General features: G+C 33.0%; 1 protein-coding gene across 1 annotated transcript; it reads right to left on the reverse strand.

Annotated features, from left to right (window-relative positions):
* Nucleotides 1-1,555, reverse strand: LOC124921837. The gene is made up of 3 exons (XM_047462535.1): nucleotides 1,004-1,555; nucleotides 654-929; nucleotides 1-575 (listed from the first exon to the last, which is right to left on the reverse strand). Exons 1-3 carry the CDS (start codon nucleotides 1,430-1,432, stop codon nucleotides 66-68), a joined length of 1,215 nt encoding a protein of 404 aa, XP_047318491.1. The 5' UTR covers nucleotides 1,433-1,555; the 3' UTR covers nucleotides 1-65.
* Between the last annotated feature and the right edge of the window lie 1,713 nt (nucleotides 1,556-3,268).

The following is a 3,268-nucleotide window of genomic DNA, read 5'->3' on the forward strand; positions in this document are numbered from 1 at the left end:
TTCAAAAAAACTACAAGACTATTAGAATTCATGAGTCTTGTCTGTTGGTGGTGTTGGGCAATCAATTATGATGAAAATCCAAAGGAAGTATCATCCCGGCCAGATCTGCTACTACTCTTGATCTGATTCACCTCCTTTAGTGATAAAGAATTCCCAATATCGCGAAACGCCAATCTAGGAGCCACAACCACTGATCTCTTGCCGCTAACCCGCGGCCGGTGATTCTCTTCCTCCTTATTCTTCAGCTTCTCTCTCAGTAATGACGCCTCTGTTTCAAGATCTCTTGCTTTCTCCTCAAAGCTCATAGCTTTTTGCCTCCATTCTTCCACCATGTTTCTTAATGATCGGGTTTCGAATTCAGAATCAAGGGCACGATCTTCCCAGAATTCACGACACAGTTGAAGCTCTTCCATCTCATCTCTCACCCTTCCAACCATCTCCTGCATCTGCGACCATTGATCTGTCTCCGCTCGTACTTGCTCCACGATTCTCTTCACTATAGACTTGCATCGCCCAGAAGAGCAACTCATCTTCTTCTTCTCTTCCTCCTCCGAAACACTCCTAATTGACTTTTCCTGTACAGATACAAATCATTTCAATTCATTCATCTCAAAACCAAAACTACAAATATCATCGATTATCCAAATTCTTACATCAGAGGCTGCTGATGCTGATGCTGATGCTGATTCATTTTCCTTGACGGCCGACCGTTTCTCATCTGGTAATAAGCAGCCGCCTAGACTCTCCAGCCTCCGCCGTAGAAGCACAGCCTTCTTGTCAAAGTTAATGCATTTCTTGACCTTGAGATCATTGGCAGCGGCATAAGAACCAGTCTGCAGCAGCTGCCCAAGCATCTCTTCAAGATATTCAATCTCTTCTTCTAATACTTCATTTAAGCTACTCTTTCCTTCATAGATCTTTTTTCTTCCCTGAATGATTAAAATGAAAGATTATTGCTTTGCTTAATATTTCAATATGTATATACTAAATCAATCTCACTTACCGAAACCAGACTCTCAACCGCCGATCTTAATGTAATTTCCATCTGGGTTCGATTCCTTTCCAGTTTCTTCAATGCAATTTCCCTCTCCATCCTCAAAAAATTACACTCCGCTCTAAGAATCTCCGCCTGAAACTTCCATTTCTCCTCCACAAACCCACCTCCTCCATTAATCTCTCTCTCCTCGGCCACGACGGGGATGGAATTTTCAGCAAATTTCCGCTCTCTGTCTAACAAAGGTTCGAGCTTTACATCCGGGTCCCTTCCGGATACAATGACCGGTCTCCCTCCATAAGAAGAGGATGAGGCGGCGGCGGCGGTTCTGCAGGTTCTTCTCCGGCGAAACCGTCTGGGTAAGTTGAGTATTCTAGGAGTGGGTGGCGGTGGCGGGGCTAAATGCCATTTGGACTTCCTTGTAGCTGGTAAGGACATCCCTCCTTCTCTCTTCTAGCTCAGTTTTCGTTGTTGTTTTACAGAGATGGGAACTGTTTAGCTGAGCAATGGCTTAAAGGGTTGTTGATGGAAAATTTGAATTTAACGGTAAAGAGATTCGACATAAATAACCCGTAAAAGCGAGAGAGAATCAGAGATTTGTACTAGAGAGAGAGAGAGAGGTGGAGAGAGATGTGTATAGGCGTGCCACCTCGTTTTCTGAGAAAAAGAGATATTTGTGTGTGTTTTAACGTTTATGTCTCTCAATACCCACGGACCCCATTGCCTCTAATACGGTTTAATTTTCCGTCAAACAATCTTATTTGTCGTTTTCTTACTCTTACTTCCACTCTAGCTGTCACTATAATCACTTTTCAAATTTTATTTTAAAAAATTAACAAAATAATAACTTCTTAAAATCAAGAAAAAAAGATACCCATTTTAAAATAATAAAAATAGTACAAGACTGGTTGTAATTTTTACATTTTGTAGCAAATTTAAATGATTTGATTATTTTGTTTATTTAGAATCAATTTATTAAGTTTTGTAAAATTCATAAGGTTAAATTTTTTTATTTTTTTATAAGAACTTAATTCCCATTCATTCAAGTAAGTAAAGAGTTTCATATACAATATTAATTTATAAATAATATTTAATATATATATATATATTACAATTGTTTTATATATATTGGATATAATTAAATAACATTAATAATGTGATGATATTACAAGTTAATCATTAGTTAGCACAACTTGAAAAATACAAAATATAAAAGATAGACCAAACATAGCTTAAACTGTTTATGGAGACATCACATCCATAATGTAGTAAGAATGAAGTTTGTCTCAATGTGAAATTTCAAAATACTCTTTATGATAAACAATGTCATCAATGTGAAAAAACAACTATGTCACAAGGGAAAAATAAAATTAGTTCAAGTGTAATTGTTTATCATATTAAAAATTTAATTTCTTTCTTGAAAAAATATCAAAATTAAAATAAAACTCAGATATAATAATTGATTGTTATTGAAATATGAGTTATTTTAAAAATGACATCAAAATGTAAAATAAAAATAACATTATTAACTCTTCACAGTATAATACCTAAATCCAAAATAGATGATATGACAATTTTTCTTGAAAACAAAAATGATATGACATGACATATATATGCATAAAAAAAATAAAGTCAAAAACAAAAAGACAAAATAAAAGTTTGCATTCACGGTAAAAAAAACTTAAAATAAAATTACAACAGAATAAAGTTTGAGAAACCATCCAAATATCAGGTAAACATAGTTTTCATTGCAAAATTAGGTTGAATCCCCAATGCAATTTCAATTTAAAACACTAACTTTAAGTTATATATTGCCTAATGTTTATGAGCAAAATTAGACAGAACTATGAATTAACAAAGAAAAAGTTCAAATTAGTGACCTTTGAGACATCAGGGCTCGTTTGTTTGATGCAGTGGTCATTGGTTTTTTTTTTTAGTATTTTTTCCTAAAAAATCATGTTTAATTAAATTAAAAAAAATAGTTTTTAAGGGTTAAAAGTTTAAAATATCATTTATTTTTTAAATATTAATTATTTTATATAGTTCAATAAAAGATAGCTTTGGTATTTAAATATATAGAATTATGATTAATGGTTGAAATGATTAATGAAAAGATTGTTGAATTTTGAAATAGAATTATGAAAAACCTAATAACTAAATATCAAACAACCTCCAAGAACTTGTTCCATATGATTTTTTTTTTTTATTTTACCCCAAAATTCAATATCTCATATATTATTTTTCCATAATCAAATCATTCTTTTTAAATATATA

This window comes from Impatiens glandulifera, chromosome 1, assembly GCF_907164915.1.
Source record: "Impatiens glandulifera chromosome 1, dImpGla2.1, whole genome shotgun sequence".
In the NCBI taxonomy this organism is placed as follows: domain Eukaryota; kingdom Viridiplantae; phylum Streptophyta; class Magnoliopsida; order Ericales; family Balsaminaceae; genus Impatiens; species Impatiens glandulifera.